Genomic DNA, 21,510 nt, shown 5'->3' with positions numbered 1-21,510 from the left:
TAATTTTACCTTCTCCCCTTTGAGAGTGAATGTTTCTTTTTTTTTTCGAGGAAAAACTCACACGCGAGAGGAGAGAGAAAAGTGTCTCATTGATGATGTGAACACAAAGTTCCGGCTATAGCTTTTCATGACTCACAATCTCACTCTCTGTGCCTTTAGCGAGCGAGCCACACAAGAGAAGATGTGTTGTGAGTAAAAATTTCCAACTTCCGCTTCTCTTGGTGGTTGTTCCACACTCATGAAAATTATTACAAATGACTATTTGCATAAGAGTGCTACTCCGCGGAAGAAGAAAGAAGAAAAGAAGTTAATGCTAAACTAAATGAGTCTTGTGACACAGATTTTTGTGCTGCAGAGGGACACCAGCACATATAGCTTGACGATGTGTCTCCATCGCGATACTTATTTGCATCTCGCGCGCTTGGACTTTGATATCTTAACTCGCGTCAAAATGATTATAAGATGCCGAGGGAAAGCAAGTCAAATCAATTAACTTCCTCCCAACTTCTCGATTGAGATATAAAAACACCCACAAATCACCCATCTCCGCACTACATCTGATAAGTGGCCAATTGATTGACTTCCATGCAGAAGTCAAGCGGCGCGACGGCGCTTTTTGTGATGCACGCGGCAAAAAGGGGATTTGCAAAGTGGCCAAAATGTACGATGTGATGGGTTCAATTGAGAGGAAAAGACTGATTTGTCGCGCAAACAAATTGCCTTTTACCTGATGATCCCTCGCAACATCTCAGAATGAATGAAAAATAAATACGAGAGAGACTGCGGTGGAATCCTGCTTGGAAAGTTGCTGTAGTCGACTTTAATCGACTCTTCGATATTCATGTAATGTTGCCATCAAAGAGCAATCAGAATTATTTACTCGTATTCTTGCGCGAAATATCACAGCTATTGAACGTGATGAACGTGATTTCTATCGTGGATAATCCAGAAGAAAATGGGATCGAGAGAATGGAGATAAGATACTAAATGGGGTGAATAGGGACACTTTTGCTTTGAAAACTTTTGTACGAAAATGTGAAGAACTTGGGGCAAAATATTTAGATAAATAGAATAATTAGTAAGAGTCTAAATTAGATTCTTATGTAGTTAATTCATAAAATAAATTAAGTCTTCACGAAGCTACCAAAATGTCAGCAGAATTTTTAAATTAAATTGTTTAAAAAAAATGGCTAAAAAAATTAAAATAAAATTTTTAATCAAAGAAATTAATTTTTGTTCCTTATATTAGGAACAAATTTTTTTTAAATACCTACTTTTAAGAAAACTTGAAAAAAGCAATGATTTAAATCTCTTTTCAAAACTCTTAAGTTCAGGTTAAAAAATTCTTTGGCCTTATTCTTTGGCCTTATGCTAATGAAAAAATCTTTTGTGAAGAGGTCTATTGTTATTATTATCATTTTTTGTATGAGGAATTAATATGAGGCAATGTGGTTTTTTTTTACGGGTTTTCTGGGGGAACTCCGCGGACTTAACAGCTGTAAGCTCTAGTCCCGCGTATCCTTGGAATTTTGTAATTTAAGTGTGAGGAAAATTAACTTTTATACAATTATTATGTAAACTAATTGCAAATTCTAAGTGAATAAAATGAAATGAAATATTTCCAAATGGAAAAGTTCTTATTAAATTTAAATTAAAAACAATATTCAATATTCTGATCAAAAAATCATTTTATACGGATCAGAATATTTTTAATAGCTAAAATTAAGACAATCTTGTGATTTTACTCCGTTTGAAAAAAAGTTATGAGCAGGTAAACGGATAGTGGGAGTTTGTGATAATTACGCTCTCATCACCCCTTTTCTTGAGAAAGGCTCCAAAATATTTTTACTTTCCACACATCTCTGGGAAATTCACGTGAAATATTCATCGCGCAATGATTCATTGAATTTTTTGTTGAAAGAAGTGGTTGTGCAAGTAAAATCGAATAGAAAGCAGAAGAATCCCAACAGCTGCAAGATGATCGCATCATTCTTCGCTTCTTTTCGTCTTATGTATGTTGTGTCTCTTTGCAGCAGTGACCACGACCACGGAGAACTTCTTCAGCTTCACTCAATTCCGAGACGCGAAACCAAACGGTTGTTTCTCCTCCCCACATAAGTTGTGTGTGCTCTCACTCTGTGTTGTTGATTTGCCAAGCTAAAAGGCATCCACTTGTGCCAAAACACCTCGATACAGTTGGTGTTTTCATTCCATGGGTATTTCTTAACAAGGTGCACCCAATTTTTCTTGTTCTCCGTGCTCAAAGAGTGGTTGGTGTGCGATACTTGCGGCAAAAATGCACCGTGCAGTGGCAAATGTATTCTTTTGATTATATTCCCACACATTTGTGGGCAGTGCAAGAAGAATTGAATTTGTGACGATATAGAAAAAAATAAGATCTTTGCAAAATTCTTTACCTCATTTCCGGCAACATCCTGCTCACTTTGCTGGTAACCACATGCAAAATAATATATAGCGCAGATGTGCATTTAGTGTGTCAATGTGAGTTACAAAGCCGGAAGAGTGTGCCTTTTTTTTAGCCCAAAGAATTTGTGAGGTTCGTCGCTTCGTGAGGATCCTGTTGGTGCATCATTGAAGTCTTTCGTAGAGCACGCACAATTGAGGGCTGTAAATTGAAAGAAAAATCATCCGTGCGAAATTAGGTATGTTGTGCGAATGTCAATGCGCATCGCTAAATTCTTTTCAATGGAATTTATTTATTTTTTCATGGACTGGAGAAATTGGTCATCTTTCTCATTAAATATTCATCGTAATTTACAGTTTGTTTCCTCTGCTTAATTGTGATTTTTTTTCGTGTTCTCCATAATACTTGCTCCGGAGAATTACGTTCAGGTGTTGAACCATCAAAAGAAGTAAACCGAGTCTCGCTCACAGAAAACTGACCATCGCTCGAATGGTAACCTATTTTGTGGAATGAAAGCCGTTTGAGTTTTATTCCTCCATCATACATTGTAGAGTGTAAGATCATAAATCCACAATGTACGTCCTTTTGCACCATCAGACGTGCATCCACATACATAAACTTATGCTACATTATGTACAATTTTGAAGAAGATTGAAAGCGATATCTCCTTTAGCTCACCTGACGTGCTATGTGTGCATTTTCGTGTGGCAAAAGTGTGCCCCCCTCTTAGATTGGTCTTATTACATACATATGTACGTACATATATATATAATCTGAATAGATTATTGTTTGGCCTATAAAATGGCACAATTCTAACGGTTTATTCCGTGGCTGAGCACGTCGCGCAAAGAACTCGCGAAGAATTGTATATATGGTTAGGCTGCTCTCTTGTGTTTCCATCCTCAGTTGGATTTTCTCAACGGAAACGACGCTGCAGAGCTAAATTATTAATGAAACTAAATCATGCAACAACAGCCAACCGGCAAAACATGGGCTTTTGCTAAGCTATTACAGAAGATAGCATAATAGAGAAAGAGCAAAAAAGAAAAGAAAAACTCAACTCTATAGAAGAAATTGAAGGCAATGTAATAGTTTACAAAAAAAAAAGAAAGAGAAAAAAATGTGAAAGAATTATGAATTGGCCCGCGCAAGTTTAAGAAAGAAAAAAATGTTTGTCTCTTGAGGTGCAAAAGAGTCACAATAAAAATTCATGTCTGTACATCTATTTGTGGTGGAGAAAAAATGTGTGGTGTGGTATAAAATATGGTGAAGGAGGTTACGATGGTGCCCATTGATGGGGCTTCATCGTACATGACTGTCAATGCGATTCTTTTGGGGGTACACGGAAATGGCTTTGGATGACGTGCGCTAATTAATAAAAATTTATAAACTTCGGAGCAATTTTTTTTACAGTTGTCTCCCCATTCTCTTTTCCAATTTCTTTTGTATACAAAATGGGGCTCAAAACTTCTTTTACGGAAGAAATGCATTTTTGTAAAAGTTTCTTAATGATTGTAAAAGATTTTTCATTCATTTACGTGGAAGAAATGTAACACAGTGATGGTCAGAACGTTTCCGGTTGATATACTGAGGTAGCTAAACGCAATGGTATTACATTTTGTTGATTTATTTATTTAAAAAAATATATTTGGGTCTTTTGAGATTTTCTTTATTCAGAAATTAATGAGATTTTGTAAGAAAATGCTACAAAAAGTGGGTTAAAAATATATATAAGAACACGCTATTAAATAATTTATTTAATTGGAGAATGTCTGTGTTGACTAAATGACTAAATTATCTATACTTAAGAGAAAATAATATGGATTTCAAATTGCTTTAAACGTTCAAACCAATAAGATTTTCTTAAGAATTTCCCAGGAATCTCATTAGAATAAAGTCTTCTGAAACTCTCTCTGTAAATGATATTAAAAATACGTAATTCATTCGTTTAATTAATTGAATTTTAAATGAATAAAACAAAGAAAGGAAAAGATAATTTTTCCTCGAAGATGATACTTGTTTCCTTGAAAAAACCTTAAGATGTTTCTTTAGAATTTGGAGAGAAATTAATCAAATATTATTTTTAATCCTTCAATGTGATACAGTTCAAATAATTCCGATAAAAATGAGCTTAAAAAGAAGGATTAATATACACAATAAAATACTCCCCAAGTATGGGAGGGAGAGATATTAAGAGATATTATAAAGATCTTGATCCATTTTCACCAAATCCGCATCATTTGCCAGCTCTTTTCATTTTTTCTCGGAATAAAAATGCATCGACAAGATAGAAACTTTACTAATCCATCGGTGATTTGTCCATTTAAAAAAATATTGCTTTATATACAAACCAACATCACACTCAACAACTAACAGTTGATTTCGCAGAAGTGCAAATGTTTATAAAGTGGATGATTGTACGGCTGAAAAAAAATACGCACAATTCTATATATTTAATAAAAGTGAAATTAGCACGTCACAAACGCCATCATTTCTTCATCTTTCACTTCGATATCAACAACACAAAATAACATAAATAGCAAGATTGTCGTGGACAAGAGCTTGAGAGTGGAAGAGAGCGCGCAATCTTCTGGGTGATGTACTTATCCATTTGCCATTGAATTTTCTCCGCATCATTGAAAAATCATTAGCAACTCCGGTGTGTGTGGAAATGCAGTGGAAGTAAATTGTTTGTAATGTGCGAGAAGATGATGATTACAAAAAAAAGCAAAATCTTCGCAACCACTTTACTTTCTTGTGAGATGAGCGATGTCAATTGACAAGATATCGTCGTCTCCTCCGGATGAAACAATCAAATTCTTCTTGTCCACTGATGACAAATTGGCAGACAAGAGTGTCCCGCTTTTTCGGTTAGAGATTCTTCTTCGTTTTTTTTTCTCTCAAACACATACCTCACAATAAGCGAAATCGCTGAAAAGGTGATGGCAAAAATCTGCACTGACTGGATGTCAATATAATGAAGCTAATTTAGGACAATGTTGTTTAGTATATCGCCATCAAACGATCAGCAGAAAGACTCTCTCAGTCAGCACAATTGGTTTGTGTTGATGATGATGAGAAAGTAAAATAAAAAAAAAATTACCATCTGAATTCATGCAATTCACAAAATATATGGATTTTCACGCAATTTTCTATGGCTCTGGCGAAATATTTCTTTTTTCTACTCTTAAAATCAATGACTATGATCATATTCACGTGCTTCACATTGTGGGTCTCCTGGTTTTCGTGAAAATGAATATTCAACAATGCCGCTCTTCTTGTGTACATGTATAAATTCAATATCTCACGAGAAATTTGAAAATCAATGGATTAAAACATATTCATTTTGGCTAATTTACAAACACTAAACATGCGCGCGAGAGCTCAATTCAGAAGCAAACTCTTCTCTTCTTTTTGATGGTTTAGAAATTTTTTTTCCTCTGCATTGATGGGGTATTATTAAAAGTTAATTTTTAACACATTTTGTGCCTCTTTTGTGGGCTTTTAACTCATCATAAAAAATAGTTGGAAGGTACTTATTACAAATTCATAAAATACAATTTGATTACGCGAGAAGATAAAGTAAAACCGAAAGTGTTAAAAATTTCATTTTAAAGGGTTTTCTTTAATTGGGAAAGAAATATTTTTTCAACTGAAACTCTTTTAAATTATCGTAATCTTTGCTCGAAATCTATGCTTTGAAATGAACATAATATAATGATTTATTGTTATTAATTAGTCAGCAAAGTCGCGTAGCAAGGGAGGGTTTGAGTAGGTACTTTAATATTTTTTTAAAGCCCAGTCAATTTGAGGATTTTTTTTAGAAGAGAAAAGAAATTATTTTTATGCTGAACGTTACATTAAAAAAAATTAATGTCGTTGAATCAAACATTGTTAAAATAATGAAAAATGTTACAAAACAAGTGCAAAACTTTAAGAATGTCAAACGAAAGAAAAATCTTCAAGTGTCAGAAGAATAAATGTCAAACACTAGAACACGTCAAACGTTAGAATTGCACAGATTGTCAAAAACTGCTAATTTAAATCCAACGGCCGTTTTTATGGTTTAAAACTCTCAATTTTCATAAATATTGATTCGTAAGTTCTCTTTTTTAATCCATTTTTGGGGTCTTTAAAATTTAAAAAATTAATGAAATAGATATCTCGCTATGTCCCTAAAATCTTTCTTTTAAGCTCTTTCAAAAACTTCAGTTGGTTGATTTGAAAAATTCCAATTAGTTGATTAAATTATTTACAAGAATAAAATTTATTGCAGATTATGCAAATGATGCTGCAACTTGAAAGCAAAATCAAATAAATCATGATTCATTGGAAATTTTCTTAAATGTGAGAGTGTTTTATGGAATTATTCTTCGCGTCACTATTTCTTGATTAACTTCTTAAGAAGTTTTAGAAGTGAAAGTGGGTGAAAAAACTGAATTATTTTTGTTTGAAACTGTATTAATTGATTTCAAAATCTTCATTCTAAATTAGTTATCCGTCTTTTAATTAAGTTAATTGCACCGTAAAATAATTTTTAATTCAATCGTGAATTTAGAGGGATAGTATAATGCAAAGAAAATCTAAAAATATATACCTTTATAGTCCCTTTGCTCAGATGTTTCACAGAGTATCCCCTTAAGCAGCCATAAATGTTCAATTTAAATTTAATTTTGAATTTTCTCTCATTTCCATATGGTCCAAATCATCATCCTTCCTGCAAAGATAAAAGAAAATTCTTTTATAAATAGACAACAGGCGTAAAATTAATGAGCTTCACTAAAATATTTACGAGTGTGAAGAAGGTGTAAAAGTCTTCCGCATTGACCAAAAGGTTCAACAAGTTTTCACGTTCTTCTCTGTCAAATAAGGGAATGCTAAATTAATTTTAATTAACTGGGTTTGGTGTGGGATGAGGATCTACGGCATTTATTGTCTTTTGAGTGTCTTTAACTTGGACGGTCTATAATGCCAAATATAATAAATCCGTGCTAAAATCCCATAAGAATGCAAACTACCGCGAAGCTATAAGATACGACAAGAAATAAAATGTCAGCAAGTTTTAAAGTAAAAAAGCGGTTTGAGGATAAATAAACATTTTAATGTGTTAACCAGTGAAGAAAATCAGAAAATATTTTTTTTAATTTAAAAGATAAAAAAAGCGAAGAATTTCAATATTTGTGTCTGGCTGAAACACCTCACTGTCCTCATTCTTCTACAGTGTTGTTTCTTTTTTGGCAATTACCTATTATTCCACACGCAAGAGCGTGACACCACATTCGGGGAGAACCATCAAAATATGTACAATTCAAAGTACGACAACTAACACTATTTGTACACTATTGAGGTCTTCTAATTTTTACAAAGAGACCAAAATATATGGACTTGTGCGAAGCTCCATAAAGTCGAACGGGTCGCATTTTATGCGTTTGACCATCTTGCACGGGATCTGCGCACGATATTTTTCTTTTCTTTTCAAAAGAAAAAAAAAATATAAATATTTCTCCGTCCAATTTGCATACATTAATTATTTATTGTCCAATTTTCGTGCCTATGATTAGTGCATGAATTAAATTGGAAGTGGAATATGGGCTTTCGCGGCTCATCTTTACTCGCACCTTTTTTTTTCTTTTGCTTCTTCTTCAACCATTGGAATGTCGTGTGAAAGTGTTAGATTCGTATTGGCACGTGACTCGAGATAATTTTAGGTTTTTTTTTGTTCTTCAGCACGAGGAAAAGTGCTTGAGATTTATGCTTTAAAACCGCCAAGAAAACCCCGAGTTTGGTTGGAAGTTTGTAATGCAACTTGCTAATTTACTGCTGCAACTTTCTGTCGTATCTGTTGCCCATTTTGCTGTTGCTGAAGAAGTAAATTTTGCCAAGAATTGGGTCGAATTGTGCAAAATAAATTACTTATGTATGGATATATAAATAGAATTGTGAAGAATGTGGGTAGATTTAACTTTCTTCTTTTGTGAGCAAAAATGTCTCCTCGTTGTGAGGTGGCTTTTTAGTCATTCAACTTGTTGTTGATGCTCAGCCAAAGAGTTCACAGAAACACTGTCGATTGAATTTTAGTAGCTGTTGCTGCCGAAGAGAAAAAATCGGTCATTGAATGTGCTTAAAAAGTTATCACATTTTTTTAGGTAGTCAGAGAGGTCGAACACAGTGATGGTGGGTTTAGTGGAGCCAGGTCAGGTGTTGTTGTTTATTCAAATAAATTAATTTTATCAATGCTTCTATATAATGGCTACTGGTTTTGTAGACTTCCAGGTAGACTTTAAAAGCTTTTTGGGAGAATGTTTCTTTTTACTTTAAAAGGTCAAAAGAATTTATTTTCAGGCTAAAAATTGAACGAAAAAATTTAAATAGGAGATTGTTGGACGTTATAAAAAAACTCAAATATTAGAAATCATATCAAACGTAAGAATAAACTGCAAACGTATGAAGAATAGAAACGTGGAAAACTAAAAAAAAATGCCAAAATTTAGAAAAGAAAAGACAAACGTTAGAAAAGAAACAATACGTTAGAATAATTTTTTTTAAATTTATTCCCCTACAATTTAAATGCAAAAGTCGTTATATTAAGTAATCTTAATTAGGGGAGGGCGGGGTTAAAAAAGTCACTTAAGGGTTTAGAAAAAGCTCAAAATATCATATTTCCCAGAAAGATAAAACGAAATGTATAGCTCATTTCTTTAGGAAATTTACTGCTCTTTAACTCTTTCTCAGATCATTTTGTTCTATCTAGATAGGAAATATGATATTTTAGGCTTTTTCCAAACCCTTAAGTGACTTTATTAGCCCCGCCCTCCCCTACTTAATTAATTTTAGGATTAAAGGCAAAATCTATCAACATCTCCTAAGCCAGATTAGTTTTCTAGCTACGCCCATAAAGAACATTTAGCAGTATTCTTATTACAATTTCTTTTTCAGTAGAAAGAATAAAAATATTCCTATTTCAATGATTTTCTTTTGGAATTTAGAGAATTTTTATAAACTTTACGAAAAATATTCTTTCTTAATTAAGACCGCCTTCTTAATACGTTTGCTAAATTTTTAGCAAACTTTAGTTTATATCCAAGAAAGATTTTGATTAGAAAACTCCTACAAATTGTCTTAAGATAAATTTCTCTTAAGAGGTAATTAAACACAAATCTGTTTAATACTTAAGTGATTAATATCCTTGGTTTTGTAAATTAGATATAATAGTAAATTCTCCCTGTGAGTAATGATAAAATTAATTAGCAGAAACATTTTGCAATTATACTGCTGGTGGTCACGACTGTTTGTGAAAAGTCCAAAAGAAATCGAATTATGGTGTCACGGAATTTCTTCTCAAGACCGAGTAAAATCCATTCTTCGCCGCGCGCGGTTAACACATTAAAAAGCCACGAAAATAGGTCAAGGTTTTCGCGTCTTCTACAACCCATCATTCGTTATATATAATGTTGAGTCTCAGGTTGGATTCACTCCAAGGCGGAAGAGAAGAATACATATATGCTATTAAAGTCGGGATGAGAGAAACTTGTTTGTCAAGAAATTCATTCTTCTCTCTTGTTCTTCACTTTTCTTTCGCCTCCACTCTGTGTGCCACGAGAATTAGGCGCATAATTTATATGTTCTCGCTACTTACAACAAACTCTGTTTTTTTTCTTTTTGTTCTCTAATCTTTCACCCATTAAAAAAGCGAAGCGGATCTTGCCTTCTTGGAGTGTTTTTAGGTAAAAGAAGAAGTAGAAAAAAAGAAGTTCACGGTGAAGGTCACACCTTTTTCGGGAGATGACCTCTGAGATGCACCACAAGACGAAGAGAGAAAAAAATTGTTTCGAATCAAAATTATGTAAATTAACATTCTTCAGGTGAAATTACTTTTTGATACTTTTGGTGTTAGTCATCGGCTCGCGCGAGCTTTTGAACAGAGAGAGATATTGAGGTGGGCGAATCAATGACACGGCATGAGACGAAGATATTTCCGCATGTAATGTTTTTGATTCACATTTAATAGGGACACCACACCTATTAAAAATATTTCGCAATTTTACTATAATATTTATTTAACAACAATACCTCCATCATCTTTCACGAATTTTGCGAGTAATTTTATCTTGTGTTTGTATCCCCCCTCTGACATACTTTGCAGGACAATTTCCTCCTCTCTTAGCATTTCACGAGTGCATGCGAAAGTACCAAGCAGATTTTTTTTTATCTTTGCTTGTCCACGGAAGTTCTTCTCACAACAATACATGAATTACTCATTCAATATTTATGAATATCATTTTCAACCAAATTGTGTCAGTGACTCCGGTTATCATGCATTCCAAATCAACCTCCTCACACAGCACAGACAACCCATCGTCTTGCAGGCCCCACGAAGAAGCTCCTCATACCAACTTTTCCCTCCTACCGCCACATCAAGACGTGATTTCTATCACAATGATAAATAATTCCTCGAGTTTTTTGCCTTTTAATTGTAACTTTGGATACGCTTTCAAAAATTTTCGTTACAACTGTGTACGTGGAGTTGAAATTGAAATTTTTGTCATTGTTCTCGGCGCACAAATCAAACTAAAACAGTCTCTGCAACGCCTTTTCCCTCCCATCCTGCGCGTTGGTAATCTCTTCATCAATGTGCGCGTTTTCACCTTTTTCTCGAGAATTTCCGCACGCCCGCAATGAACGGCGGTGAAAAGACACTTTTCCGAACGACAGTTAATTACGCTCGGCGTGCGATGATGATGATGTTGATTGAAAAAGCACCAGCAATACAGGAGTAACTGTGAAAATTATGAAATAATGTTCTATTCATTGCCCATTCATTCACGTACTAACTGTACGGAGAAGACGATGGAATTACCACCTCTTTTGCCAAATTCAATTAATTGACACACAAAAGAGGCGCCTCCGTCTCGTGTGGTCAAGACGTCTGCGTGGTTTTTTCCCTCTCTTTTTGCTGAGAATTGCTCGAATTGTTGATTCATTTCATGCACAATTTAGCAGGATTATAGGTACAGTTTTTCTATTAAAATGCTCTTTAAATTGTATTTTAATATAATTTTTTCCATATCCGCGTGATTTTAATTCTTAATTTAGAACTGGCGAAATATTTTAATTGTTTGCATTATAGGAGTGAATATTGTTAACCCTTTGCCTGCTAAGTGTAAGAACAGGAAGAACCTTTGAGGACGATAAATTCTTCATTTATAATTAATTTGATTAAGAGAAATATTTTTTATTCGGCTTTTTTTTAAATATTATAAAAGAGTTTTTTGACAAATCTAAATAAGGAAACTTAAAAAAAACTTTATAGGTGAAATAGCTTTAATATTGTCTTCTAATCTGCTAAGGAAGACGCACAAATAGTGCCAAAAGCTACAGAAAGGTTTGTTAAATCTAACCTTGCAGATTTGCTGATGGTTACAAAAGGAACACGTCCTCATGATCCATCCCTTGAAAACATTAAATAGTTTTTTTTGTTTTTAAGTTTTAGGATTTTTTTTCCACCCCGTTTTAATTGAAAATTTTAAGTTTTCAAGATCAGCAATATCTCCCATTCTTTTCAATTTTTTTTTATGAATAACCTCCATTTTACAAAATTTTTCTTAAAAATTCACATTAAAAAAAGGTTTGAAAATCCTCTAAATTCTTTTAAAAAGTTCAAGATCTGATGGTTCCATTAATTTTTCACCCCTCGGCAATCAAAAGGTTAAAATATGTGTAAAATTGAGAGCAATTTATGATCTTTTTCGCAGAATTTCATTTTCATTCACCCACCGAGAAACTCTGTAACACTACACAAAATCTTAGAAATCAAAAGAACATCCAGAGGTGCTACAAAGAGATCTCTTTGTGCGATTGGATGCATTTGACGTTATAATTTTCTTACATATTGCAAAATTCTTTTCTATTGTTGACTCGCTGCCAGAGAGTGTGTGGCCAATATACTTTATATAAATTGTCTGTGAATGCAGTCAGTCGTTGCATTTTCTCACTATAACATACCATATTATAATACGATGAGTAGAACAATTTGAAATTTATTAAGCGTCCAATCCAAGGTAAAATGTGAATCTCTCGGCACTGTGCTGGATTTATAGAACGATCTACTTTCCAGCACAATTTTTATGTCTCATTTAATTATATAATATTAAAGTAATGGCATTGAAGAGAAATTCTTTTATATGTATTAAACATCGAGAGTTCTTTTCTAATAAACTGATTTTATTTTTTCTTCTTGCATTCTGTGACTTCCAAAAGAGCAGCGAGAGAGGAAGAGATAGGGGGTCATCAGGCAGCAGCACAAAGATGCCTCATTTGACAACACTGTGGAAGGCAATCGTCTTGTCTTTTATCATAAACTACTTTATCGTGAGTGCAGATGTGGATCCCACAGCAGCTGTGGGGGTGTCAGGAGAGCTGGCATCGTATGAGGATGATGATTTAATTCCCAGCTACATTCTCCCAAAGCACATTTTCAACGAAGGAAAACCATTTTATGTGGAGAAGGATCCCATCTCGGGAAAATTGGATTTCAACTCAAAAAAATCAGCTGGATTGGAGAATTTCATCAGCAACGCACCCGTGGATGTGGTTAACAAGGAAAAAGCCACCGACATCCGACCACCCGGTCCAAATGAAATCTCCCCCAACTTCCATGATTTCCTCAATCTCCCCGTCAAGTATTCCAGCGCAAAGTCCGTCTATCCCCTTGTGTCGTCATCCTATGCCAATCTCAAGTATCAGGGTAATAATAAGAATTACGTGAGTAATCATAAAAATTACACAACCAGCACAACATCCAGCCCAAAGTACTACACTAGCTCTCAGAAGCAGGCAACAACGACAAAATTGTACAGCAGCACGAAGCCATTCACATCGACAATTAGATCAACGGAAAGGCCACCAAGTACAACCCTCCTCACGACAACAACGGTGCCAGCCACCACGACAACTTCATCAACAACAACGACGGCCAGTACAACCACAACAGCGTCAACAACAACAACAACTCCTAGGAGGGAAACAACGACAACAACTACATCAACGACAGTCTTTCGGAGAAGACCATCCTTGAGTACGCAACAGTCGACAACCCCTTCAACCCCTCCTACATCCAGGCGCCCAATTCCAACATCAACAACAGCAACATACCCCCCAAGGCAGCAAACTCGACCCTCGAGGGGTCCAACAAAGTATGAATACACCCCAAAGCCATCTTATGAGGAAATGCAGAAGCAACAATCGACGGAATACAGAAAATCAACCACTGAGCAGCATAGAACAACCAGCCCAGCTCCCCCTCCGTCAACAACTCAAGCCAAAGCATCAGCATCCGCTTCTATATCCACCCCCACTTCAATCCCTGTACGTTTCCCAACAAATCACGAAGAGACACACGACACAAAGCCCATGACTCTGGCGGATCTCTTCAATTCCTTCAATGATGCCGAAGAGGAAGAAATAGCAACAGATTCAAATGCAATTCAGCTCGAGAGTAGCAGTGAACGGATTAAGGAACATTTTGGGGGTCAAGTAAAGAATTCCGGTGGTCCACAATTCCATCGCGATGACTACGTGAAGTACGAAGTACAACGACCAAATCTCAATGTGATGCCGTACCAACCTGTATCCAGTATGAATAACATTGTCATCTCTCCGGATCAGAATTCCGCCTCATTTGTTCTCGGGAGTCAACAGTCAGTTGGAGAATCTGGAGGTAGTGGCGGAATATTTGTTGGTAGCGCGGAACAGGCTCCAATTTTCGATAATCACGGCAGTTCATCGCGACCACATGGCTTCACAACAATGCCCAGCATCCAGATTAAGCCGCACGAGTACAAAACCACGAGTGTTCGCTTCCCAAGTGCAACAGATCAGCAAATGGAGGCTTTTGAGAATGCTCCCGTAATCACGGGAACGTACAACAATGAGATAACCATTCCCAATGGACACTCCGCCCCTGTGGCTCTTCCACATCATCAAATTGTTGTCTTCCCGCCCAATGAGAAACTCCCCGTAGCCACAGTTAATGCTGAATTAGGGTCAAACTTCGACTCAAAGCAAGTTGGCACGAGGATTGTCTTTGGGAGTGATGAACCCATTCAGAAACCAAGTGAGCAATCCTTCCAGCAGCAACTACCACCACTTCCGGACAGCTTGACGCCACCCCATGAATCACCTTCAACGTATCAACGACCAAATGCAATCCCAAATCATCCTCATCATCCGGGAGGCTTCAATCGCCCCCATCCCCCACCGCATTTCATCTACACCCACGATGGGCATAGGAAAGCCATCCCTCCGGTTCACAGACCAATGGTTGATCGTCCATTACCCAATATTCTCCCGCAATTCCGGCCAAATGCAAAAGTTTCCCATGGGCATCCCTACAACAAGGAAGTCGGCGTCCAGAGGGTCTCCCCCATCAATGGACCCCCACACAGACGACCACAGGATATTGGGATTCATCATCCACTCCCACCACCACCACCTTCCTTCCCAATCCGCCGTACTCCGCTGCCCAATCATTTTGCATCGAAAATTGCCACAGGAGTGAGGCCCATTGATTTCAACCACAGCGAACCCAATAGACGGATCTATCGCCTACCCCCACCACGAATGCCTCAGGGATCAATCCCTGGACCCGATCGTCTCTATGCTCAATCCCTACCACCGAGGAAGTTCATCGATGGCTTCCCTGTTGCCCAGCACCCACCAAATGCCGATGCTGGAGCACCTCCACGTGGTCCTGCACCCCCATTTGACAATGAGAACTTCTTCAAAATCCCCCCGAGAACAAAGCTAGTAGAACGAACTGATCAGGAACGCCCCAAACTCGAACCTGTGGTCACGTTGCAGATGATGCAGACCAAGAAACTCCTTCAAGGTGAGTTTGAATGTTAAAAACTTAATTTTATTTTGATTAAATTAATGAAAAAAAATGGAATTTCAGGATCTGGAAGCAGCCAAGCACAGAACGTGACTGCAGCTATCAATGTGGGCAACGTGGGTCAATCGCAGCAGGGTGTAAAGCTGGGTGGAAGTGAAAAGAGCCCCGTCTACGTGGTGTATCCCATTAAATCAGCACAAGAAACGGAGGATCCCATTGTGATTGGTCAGCGGGGAGATCAGCTGCCACTGCCACCATCTGAAATTGGTTCAATCTCCCACAGTGGTGGTGAATACCAAAATACCCCCTTTACCATCATCCATCACGAGCAGGAGCCCATCTTGGGGGCTAAACACAAGAATCCCATTCATGGTGTCCCAATGCCACCACGAGCTAACTTCCCCTACTTCATGGAGGCCCCCGATGCGAAGACAACCGCTGATATGGGAAAGAAACCTCCGCTAACACTGCACAAGGTCACAGAGGAGCATCCCGGGAGTGTTTACAACATCGGAGAGGAACCTGTTGGCCCATCGGCTGAGCAAAAAATCTCCAGCACACTGACAAGGGTAACAGATCGCCCCATTGCCATTGCCTACACCCCCACGGAGCCCAATTACTACAATCGTCGCCCCGGGGAGCACTTCTCCATGCCAAATTACGGGAATGCCGTCATTTCTGAGATTAGGGACACCCAAACAGAGGCTTCCTTCATGCGTGATGAGAGTGAGTACCCCGTGAGGGATGAACACTACGAACAGGACTTCCAGGCTCCATTCTTCCCAAGTATAAATCTTGGAACTGTTACAGATCCCTACAGAGGTTTGTTTGATTTTCTTACTTCTCCTAAATTCCTTTAAATTGAATTTAATTTGCTAAAAGAAAAAAATTCCTATTTAGGTCCTCCTTTGGAATTTTCAGAGACAAACAACAAGATTGATCGCTCAGACGGGGACATTGGGGAGACGGAGTACAATTCAGCGGAAGTTGTAACGAAGAAATTCGATTTGGGGAATTTCCAGCCAGAATATTTGAGTGGTTTCAAACCCATCTACCCATCGGATCCGCTGCATTCGCAGAAAATTCAACAATCCAGCGGAGAGGTCCGGGAAACTCCAGCAGCAGCAGCAGCAGCAGGACCTACAATTCAAGCTTCAACAACGGAGGAATCCCGAACGGAAGAGCCCCCAAGGCCCACGAAAGACAGCTTCGAGGAGACTCTGGATGCTCTCTTTGGCAGCATGGATGACGACGACGACGGGGAGCCCTTTGATGAGGACAGCGTGGACACAACAACCACGAGCAGATAGGGAGGGGGTGACGTAATTATTTAGTAGATAAAATAGTAAGAAAAAAATCATAATTTATTTTCGATAATTTCTAACATTGAAAATCATCCGTTGCGAACAAAAAAAAAGAAAGAAAAAACTTTGATTAAGGGAGAGATTTTTGATAAATCTGCTATATGTTAAGAAATATTTAACACTTGATGGGTTCAGTCTCTCCGATTGCGAACTCAGACTGATTTTTTGTAATTAAATAAAAAAAAACAAGAAGAGGAAGGAAATGAGGAGGAATTAAAAGAAAAAAAAACGAATTGAGAAAGTCAGCCGAAAGAGAGAGAAAATGAAGCACAAAGAAAAACCAGAGAGTTGTGAGAAAAGAATAATAGAAAAAAGGTGAAATATTCGGAATAAAACCACCTGCGCAAAGATTCAAAGAGAATATTTCACTTTCTCACAAGATTCTTGATATAAGAATTTCCCGGATAAAAATTATTTATCCGCCGGAGGAATTATTTAAGTGAAATAATTTATTTAAAATTGATAAATAAAATGGTAATTTGTAGAGAAAAAAATTCTTTCCGTACCTGGAGGGCTTCTAGCGGGGCTGATTGAGAGGATTTTGCGGGGAACGTGTCCATTCTTTCCACAGAAGTTGCTTCCATTGAGACATCTTCAGCGTTGGATTCTCCAATTTAATGCGATTCATGTTCTCCTCTTCGAATGCCTTGAAAGCTGCCTTCAGTCGCTTCTCCGGATGCTTATCGAGAGCTTCTTCCGTTAAACTGAGCGCTGCAATTGCCTCATCAACTGTCGTTGCCACAGTGCTGTCCAGATTAACTCTATTGATGTTCTCCTCAAGTAGCTCATTCTTCGGCTTGGCAGGTTTATTGATGGCTTCGATATTCTTATTCCTTGTCTCCACTTCCTTCTGGATCTGGGCTCTTGTGATCTTCTGAATCGAAGGCTTTCCCGTTGTCTTAATTGAGCTCATCTCCTCCTCAAGGAGTTGCTTTGCTTCCTGCTTCTTCTTCAGCTGTTCTGCCCGTTTCTTCTCCTCCTCCTCCTTCCGTTGCTTCTTCTTTGCCAGGGTTTTATCTGCAAAAATTTATGGGGAATTTCCATTAATTCAGGGAGATAATTACAAATTTCTGAGAGGTTATATACCATCATCTTGCCACAGAGCATCCTCCTTTTCCTTGGCTATTTTCTCATTCTGCGCCTTCTTGGCAGCTGCCTTGCGCTCCCTGGCCTCCACCGCCTTGGTATTCTCACCCATTTTCTTCGGCATCCTGGCACAAAAACTCAAAAGGGAGCTCTGAGGATTAATTTGCACGACAGCCCAATCTTTTTTCTTCTTCTTGTTGATGAATGAATGGAAAATTAAGGCCAATGATCTCTTGTTTTTTGTGATTCTTTTGTTTACCTTCCAGATAAAATGAATTTTTATTGTGTTCTTGTATTTGATTATTGCCTAATTTGATTTACAATTAAAATTAGTTTTAAAATAAAGTAAATTCTTGTTAAAAAACACGTAAAATCCTTTAAAAATGTGATTTTTAGAGGACTTTTGCGAATTTGACTGGAAAGGAACAAACAAAAACTTCCAGTGGAAAGTTGACAGCCTGAAAATGAAGAAAGTTGGCAGCACTGTTTGTTGTCTTTTGTGAAAGTGAATAAGCAATTTTTCCTGGAGCGCTAAAATGGTAATTTTTCTTGAGTTTTCCACATTTTCCTTGCAAATTATTGTTAAAATTCTGCAAAAGAGTTCCTCAAGATTGATTAAAAGTCAAAATTTCATAGAATTTCGTGATATTTTTGAGAGAAAAGAAAAGTTCTCTCGGATAACCTCAAAGATGACTTGGAGTTTGAGGAATCATCTTTGTTTTCTTTGCTTTTTAGGGACAAAATCAATCAGGAGCCGGTGGTGGAGGTGATAAGAAGGATGACAAGGATAAGAAGAAGAAATATGAACCACCAATCCCAACGCGGGTGGGTAAGAAGAAGCGCAAGGCTAAGGGACCAGATGCTGCGATGAAACTGCCCCTGGTGACCCCACACACTCGTTGCCGACTAAAATTGCTCAAACTAGAACGTATAAAGGATTATCTGTTGATGGAGGAGGAATTTATTCGTAATCAGGAGCGATTGAAGCCACAGGAGGAGAAGAATGAGGAGGAGAGGAGTAAGGTTGATGACTTGAGGGGCACACCAATGTCCGTGGGCACACTGGAGGAGATTATTGACGATAATCACGCCATTGTGTCCACCTCCGTGGGAAGTGAGCACTATGTTAGCATCTTATCCTTCGTGGATAAGGATCAGCTGGAACCAGGGTGCTCGGTGTTGCTGAATCACAAAGTTCACGCCGTTGTGGGGGTGCTGAGTGACGACACGGACCCCATGGTGACGGTGATGAAGCTGGAGAAGGCACCGCAGGAGACGTACGCCGATATCGGTGGGCTCGATACGCAAATTCAGGAGATTAAGGAATCCGTTGAGCTTCCCCTGACGCATCCTGAGTACTACGAAGAGATGGGCATTAAGCCACCGAAGGGTGTTATCCTGTACGGCCCACCGGGTACGGGGAAGACTCTCCTGGCCAAGGCTGTGGCCAATCAAACGTCCGCCACGTTCCTGCGTGTTGTTGGATCGGAACTCATTCAGAAGTACCTCGGAGATGGCCCAAAGCTCGTGCGGGAGCTCTTCCGGGTTGCCGAGGAGCATGCCCCATCCATTGTTTTCATCGACGAAATAGATGCAGTCGGCACAAAGCGATACGATTCAAATTCCGGCGGCGAGAGGGAAATTCAGCGAACAATGTTGGAGCTCCTGAACCAGCTGGACGGGTTCGATTCGCGCGGAGATGTGAAAGTCATCATGGCAACCAATAGGATTGAAACACTCGATCCTGCCCTCATTCGTCCGGGGCGTATTGACAGGAAAATCGAATTCCCGCTGCCGGATGAGAAGACAAAGCGTCGCATCTTCAACATTCACACCTCCCGGATGACCCTGGCTGAGGATGTGAATCTCAATGAACTCATTATGGCCAAGGATGACCTCTCGGGGGCGGACATCAAGGCCATTTGCACTGAAGCCGGGCTCATGGCACTCCGGGAGCGTCGAATGAAGGTGACTAATGAGGATTTCAAGAAATCCAAGGAGAGTGTCCTCTACAGGAAGAAGGAGGGCACCCCCGAGGGACTCTATCTATAAACTTTCTTTACTTATCAAGGATAAATAATTGTATTCTGCTTTTCATTTATCACACCCAATAAATCCCCCTCTGTGGGCAATTAATCTTTGTCAGGAGATAAATCTTTTTCCGGCAAAAGCTCTCCGTATTTCTCCTTGACTCTCTCGTGAACTTTCTGCGTATGTGTGCTGTTCAGCTTCACCAATTCGAGAAGATTCTTTTCCAGAAGGGATTCATCGAGGCAGATTTGGCAGTGTCCCAGCTGGGGATTCTTCAGGAGGAGATCTGTGTTGCTTCCGGATGATCCGCTACTGCCTTTCTGCTCCGCCACCCACGCTAGAGCTTTGTATTTTCCCACTAGGAAGGCGTGTTGGAAGCCATCCTGGAATCCAGCATCGAATCCTTCCTGGAATTTCTGTTCTCTTCCATCTGAAATCCCTTCTTTGTAGCCACTCTGCAAAAAAATCGATCAATTGCAATAGCTGTGAATTATTTGTCACCAAAAACGAGCGAATTTTGACATTTCTTGTTTTGCTTTTCCAACGTGCGCGAGATCATCTTTTCTCCAACTTACTTTGTGATGAATATCAGTTAATTTGCTGAAATCTCTTGCGGAAACTTGGAATTCATCTTCCTGGCTTTGGTTGTGAGTCATAATTTGTGAGAATTCCTTCCTCTTTTGGTTGAATTTCAAAGAAAACAACACAAACACCCTCAAGACTTTTTTTGACGTTGTTTTATAGTTCAGCAGTTTGTCACGAGATGGCTTCAACATCAACGGCGGAACCACCTCCGGAAGAAGTGGAAGCAGCCCAGCAAAAAGTGATTGAATTGGCGCAGGAAAAATCAGGGATTCTGTCGAATAGTGACCTGATGGAATCCTTCCCGGATATGGCGCCGGCGGTGCGTGTGGCTGTGATAAATCGAATGCTGCAGCAGGGATTGGTGGAGTTACTCAAGAAGGGCAATCAGCTGGCCTATAGACTCGTGGATCCTACGAAGAAAACCACAGCCCCCAAGGGAGCGGACAATGAGGAGAAAATTGTCTACAGCATCATCGAGGAGGGGGGTAACAAGGGGATTTGGATACGAGATATTCGCGTGAAGAGTAATCTCATTATGACACAGCTCAACAAGATTCTCAAGAGTTTGGAGAATAAGAAGCTCATCAAGGCTGTCAAGTCGGTGAATGCGAGCAAGAAGAAAGTCTACATGCTCTACAATCTGGATCCCGATAGATCCGTCACAGGGGGGTCCTGGTATCAGGATCAGGATTTTGAGTCTGAATTTGTGGATGTTCTCAATCAGCAATGCCTGCGGTACCTCCAGATGAGAACTGAGAGTGCTGCCCAAGGGAAAGATGGGCCTCTGTTGGCTAAACAGAAGTCCCTGTGTTCTGTGTCAGACGTCCACACGTTCATCAAGGATTTGGGCATTAGTAAAGTGAATCTGGATGAGGAGGATTTGGAGACAATCCTCAAAACTGTCGTGTACGATGGAAAAGCTGAGAGAGTTGTTCAAATGGATGGATCTTCTCTCTATAGAGCCATTATTCCTGCCCTCCCACCACCGGGACTTGTTCAGATGCCCTGTGGCATTTGTCCAGTCATCTCCAGCTGCTCCACATACGGTCTGGTTACCCCTAAAACCTGCCAATATATGTCAGAATGGCTAAACTAATAAAATAAATTTATTTAAGAAAAAAACAAAGAAG

General features: G+C 38.6%; 7 protein-coding genes across 16 annotated transcripts in view; 4 read left to right on the top strand and 3 right to left on the bottom strand.

The window, feature by feature from the left end:
* LOC129786739 (39S ribosomal protein L38, mitochondrial-like) overlaps positions 1-2,449 on the bottom strand; it is a 32,236-nt gene extending 29,787 nt beyond the window's left edge. The window contains exon 1 of the mRNA XM_055821932.1: positions 2,418-2,449. Within this exon, the coding sequence (XP_055677907.1) occupies positions 2,418-2,434 (17 nt within the window). The 5' untranslated portion in view covers positions 2,435-2,449. The remainder of the gene's footprint in view (positions 1-2,417) is intronic.
* LOC129786719 (glutamate-rich protein 2) overlaps positions 1-21,510 on the top strand; it is an 871,459-nt gene that overhangs the window by 132,572 nt on the left and 717,377 nt on the right. The gene's annotated exons all lie outside the window — the stretch shown is intronic.
* LOC129786726 (coiled-coil domain-containing protein 124) lies at positions 1,627-18,208 on the bottom strand. 5 transcript variants are annotated; one of them, XR_008750162.1, is made up of 4 exons: positions 17,765-18,170; positions 17,185-17,695; positions 7,023-7,142; positions 1,627-2,626 (listed from the first exon to the last, which is right to left on the bottom strand). XR_008750162.1 is itself a non-coding variant. In XM_055821916.1 (3 exons), the coding sequence occupies exons 1-2, from the start codon at positions 17,886-17,888 to the stop codon at positions 17,196-17,198; spliced, it is 624 nt and encodes a 207-aa protein (XP_055677891.1). In that variant the 5' UTR covers positions 17,889-18,170; the 3' UTR covers positions 6,866-7,142; positions 17,185-17,195. The 5 variants fall into 5 exon arrangements, 3 of the variants coding, with proteins under 3 accessions (XP_055677891.1, XP_055677893.1, XP_055677892.1); XR_008750163.1 differs by lacking the exon at positions 1,627-2,626 and adding an exon at positions 7,218-7,284 and having other exon boundaries at positions 2,701-7,142; XM_055821916.1 differs by lacking the exon at positions 1,627-2,626 and having other exon boundaries at positions 6,866-7,142.
* Positions 2,069-16,930, top strand: LOC129786645 (bromodomain-containing protein 4). Of its 4 annotated transcripts, none has more exons than XM_055821782.1 (4): positions 2,069-2,663; positions 12,688-15,311; positions 15,378-16,136; positions 16,236-16,930. In XM_055821782.1, the coding sequence occupies exons 2-4, from the start codon at positions 12,731-12,733 to the stop codon at positions 16,622-16,624; spliced, it is 3,729 nt and encodes a 1,242-aa protein (XP_055677757.1). In that variant the 5' UTR covers positions 2,069-2,663; positions 12,688-12,730; the 3' UTR covers positions 16,625-16,930. The 4 variants fall into 4 exon arrangements, with proteins under 4 accessions (XP_055677757.1, XP_055677753.1, XP_055677754.1 ...); XM_055821778.1 differs by having other exon boundaries at positions 16,215-16,930; XM_055821779.1 differs by having other exon boundaries at positions 12,685-15,311; positions 16,215-16,930.
* LOC129786672 (26S proteasome regulatory subunit 4) lies at positions 18,238-19,905 on the top strand. Its single transcript, XM_055821841.1, has 2 exons — positions 18,238-18,303; positions 18,500-19,905. The coding sequence occupies exons 1-2, from the start codon at positions 18,301-18,303 to the stop codon at positions 19,814-19,816; spliced, it is 1,320 nt and encodes a 439-aa protein (XP_055677816.1). The 5' UTR covers positions 18,238-18,300; the 3' UTR covers positions 19,817-19,905.
* LOC129786733 (uncharacterized) lies at positions 18,703-20,552 on the bottom strand. The gene is made up of 2 exons (XM_055821925.1): positions 20,371-20,552; positions 18,703-20,250 (listed from the first exon to the last, which is right to left on the bottom strand). Exons 1-2 carry the CDS (start codon positions 20,449-20,451, stop codon positions 19,897-19,899), a joined length of 435 nt encoding a protein of 144 aa, XP_055677900.1. The 5' UTR covers positions 20,452-20,552; the 3' UTR covers positions 18,703-19,896.
* On the top strand, positions 20,315-21,506 carry LOC129786700 (probable DNA-directed RNA polymerase III subunit RPC6). 3 transcript variants are annotated; one of them, XM_055821882.1, is made up of 2 exons: positions 20,315-20,442; positions 20,540-21,506. In XM_055821882.1, exon 2 carries the CDS (start codon positions 20,559-20,561, stop codon positions 21,474-21,476), a length of 918 nt encoding a protein of 305 aa, XP_055677857.1. In that variant the 5' UTR covers positions 20,315-20,442; positions 20,540-20,558; the 3' UTR covers positions 21,477-21,506. The 3 variants fall into 3 exon arrangements, with proteins under 3 accessions (XP_055677857.1, XP_055677858.1, XP_055677859.1); XM_055821883.1 differs by having other exon boundaries at positions 20,342-20,456; XM_055821884.1 differs by having other exon boundaries at positions 20,350-20,442; positions 20,516-21,506.

This window comes from Lutzomyia longipalpis, chromosome 1, assembly GCF_024334085.1.
Source record: "Lutzomyia longipalpis isolate SR_M1_2022 chromosome 1, ASM2433408v1".
Taxonomy (NCBI): domain Eukaryota; kingdom Metazoa; phylum Arthropoda; class Insecta; order Diptera; family Psychodidae; genus Lutzomyia; species Lutzomyia longipalpis.
Note: the sequence above shows the minus strand (reverse complement) of the source record. Positions and strands in the feature narration are given on the sequence as shown.

What these genes read in the sequence shown, in the direction of transcription:
- LOC129786645 (XM_055821778.1), top strand. Translation starts at nt 12,731, where the DNA reads ATGCCTCATTTGACAACACTGTGGAAGGCAATCGTCTTGTCTTTTATC. An exon ending in GACCAAGAAACTCCTTCAAG is followed by an intron (nt 15,312 to 15,377) that starts GTGAGTTTGAAT and finishes ATGGAATTTCAG; the next exon opens with GATCTGGAAGCAGCCAAGCA. An exon ending in TGTTACAGATCCCTACAGAG is followed by an intron (nt 16,137 to 16,214) that starts GTTTGTTTGATT and finishes ATTCCTATTTAG; the next exon opens with GTCCTCCTTTGGAATTTTCA.
- LOC129786726 (XM_055821917.1), bottom strand. Translation starts at nt 17,888, where the DNA reads ATGCCGAAGAAAATGGGTGAGAATACCAAGGCGGTGGAGGCCAGGGAG. An exon ending in TGCTCTGTGGCAAGATGATG is followed by an intron (nt 17,696 to 17,764) that starts GTATATAACCTC and finishes AAATTTTTGCAG; the next exon opens with ATAAAACCCTGGCAAAGAAG.
- LOC129786733 (XM_055821925.1), bottom strand. Translation starts at nt 20,451, where the DNA reads ATGACTCACAACCAAAGCCAGGAAGATGAATTCCAAGTTTCCGCAAGA. An exon ending in TAACTGATATTCATCACAAA is followed by an intron (nt 20,251 to 20,370) that starts GTAAGTTGGAGA and finishes ATTTTTTTGCAG; the next exon opens with AGTGGCTACAAAGAAGGGAT.
- LOC129786700 (XM_055821882.1), top strand. Translation starts at nt 20,559, where the DNA reads ATGGCTTCAACATCAACGGCGGAACCACCTCCGGAAGAAGTGGAAGCA.